We start from the raw sequence: 2,062 nt of genomic DNA, 5'->3' as shown, positions 1-2,062 counted from the left end.
GCGGGTTGGTGGGTAGATATCGTCCTGGAAATACTCCTTCTGCAGTAGCAAGGGGCAAATACTCCTGAGGGGGGTCCCCTGCCTCCTACCCCCTGCCCAAAACAGCCCAGTCCCCACTGCCTACCTTGACCCGTGGCACGTGGAAAGCCACCGGCTCAAGGGTGCTCTGCCCAAGGCGCAGTGCCCGGGCAAACTCTACCTCCTGCACCTCGCACGCTGTTTTGGGCAGGAAGACGAAGCCCTGATGGGGTGGAGACATGAGCAGGGCCTGCTGTGGGTCTGGCAGGGGGGGCAGGGAGCTTTCCCCCCTTTACCTTGTGGGGTTCGTTGGAGGTGAAGCTGTTGCACTCGAGGAAATAGGGGGGCTCCGGCGCTATCTCATAGAGGAAGACTCTGGTGTCACCCTGGGGATGGAGCAAGATGGGGGCTGGCAGGGGATGCATAGAGGGTCCCTCTGCACTGTTGGGGTGCTGCAGGCAGGTTGCCCTCCCAATTTCTTGGAGGGGCAAACCCTCACCTTGCCAGTGAGGAAGACAACGCTGGTGTCCTCATCATAAAAGGGAAGGAGGGTGGAGGGGGCCACGTCGAGGCCAAGGACAGACAAAGGTCCCTCGGACAGGGCCTGTGCCCGGTACAGGAGGATCCTCCTCTCGCTGCGGCTGCAGGGAGGTGACAATGGGGAGGGGCATGGCATCACTTGGAGGCCCCTGCCTCAGGGAGGAACGGCTGTGTTTCATCTTACCTATCAAAGCCAGACACCAGGAGGTAGTCGCTGCCACAAACCCAAACCAGGCGTGCTCCACGGCCCCCCTCGGGACCTGGACCCTCCTGCAAGGGGGAAGGTCATCCTGCCTGCTCAGGGACAGCTGGGGGTGCAGGCATCTGTCCACACCCCCTCGCTCTCCAGCCCGTCCCCACCACTGTGATGGTACCTGTTGAGGCTGAGGGGTGCGGCGGGGCTCATAGAGCCGTAACCGGCCGTCTTTGCTCACTGTCGCCAGCTTCTTCCCATCAGGGCTCCAAGCCAGGCTGAAGATCTGGGGAGATAAATATTGTCTCCCCCTTCATGCCCCTTGCCCAGCCAAATGCACCTCTTGGGCATAGCCAGGTGTGTCATCCCTCACCTGATCGGTGTGTCCCTGCAGGCACAAGGCTTCCTGCCCGGTGCTCAGCTCCCAGATCCGCACGGTCATGTCGTAAGAGGAGGAAACCAGGAGATCAGATGCCATGGGGTGGAATCGGATGGAGTAGATCTTCTCCGTATGACCTGGAAAGGGCAAGTGGTACATAGTTGTTCCCACCTGTGCTGGACGGGGACACCACTGGCCTGGTCTGTCCCCAGTGCTTGGTGCTCGGTGCTCCTCCCTGTGCACCCCTCACCTCGGAGGACAACTTCAGGCTCCTGCAGTGTCTCTTGCAGGCCTCCCTTGGGGATCCGCCACAGCCGGATCTTGGCGTCTTCGCCCGCTATGGCACCAAAATGGATGGATAGTGGTTAATACGATGATCTAGCACACCCGGTGGCAGGGTACAAGTCCCATGTGTTCCAGGGACGGCAGGCATACCGACAGCGAGGCGCTGTGGGTCGAAGGGGTCCCAGGAGAGGTCGGCCACCGCTGCGCCGTTCTGGATGGTGGGCATGGCCGTGTCAGGGAGACGGCCTGGCTTGGAGAGCTGCAGGACAGAGCCAGGGTATCGCTTGCATGGCTCCCACCGGCACCGTGCTGGCCCCAGCACCACACCAGGGGTACCTCAAGGACGGCAATCTGGCCACCGGCAGAGAGCAGGGGGAGGGCGACGCGCTGGTGGTTGGCGCAGAAGCCATCGCACTCGCCCGGCGTGGTGAGGCTGAGCCCCCGCAGGTTGGTGAGGTGGGTGTCGCGGTGCAGCACTCGGCCCTGCGTGTGCCGGAAGCGGGAGCTGGGCCCTGGCGTGAGCAGGGGATGGGTGAGCACCCTGGGTCCCCCTCAGTGTGTCCCCAGCCAGGGGACGCCGAGCCCACCCTGCTGCCTGCTCACCCAAAATGCTCTGCAGCGACTTCTGGCTAGGGCTGCTGACGAAG

General features: G+C 62.8%; 1 protein-coding gene across 1 annotated transcript; it reads right to left on the bottom strand.

Annotated features, from left to right (window-relative positions):
• Positions 1-3: 3 nt before the first annotated feature.
• Positions 4-2,058, bottom strand: LOC104534578 (coronin-7-like; the record flags this gene model as incomplete). Its single annotated transcript, XM_010181119.1, has 11 exons — positions 4-39; positions 125-241; positions 315-404; positions 518-659; positions 743-828; positions 933-1,037; positions 1,125-1,267; positions 1,381-1,467; positions 1,566-1,674; positions 1,752-1,927; positions 2,019-2,058. Coding segments are annotated over 11 exons (1,131 nt in total), but the record flags the coding sequence as incomplete, so codon positions are not given.
• Positions 2,059-2,062: the final 4 nt, after the last annotated feature.

This window comes from Mesitornis unicolor, unplaced genomic scaffold (genome assembly GCF_000695765.1).
Source record: "Mesitornis unicolor isolate BGI_N332 unplaced genomic scaffold, ASM69576v1 scaffold38703, whole genome shotgun sequence".
NCBI lineage: Eukaryota > Metazoa > Chordata > Aves > Mesitornithiformes > Mesitornithidae > Mesitornis > Mesitornis unicolor.
This window is presented reverse-complemented; position numbering and strand designations above follow the sequence as displayed.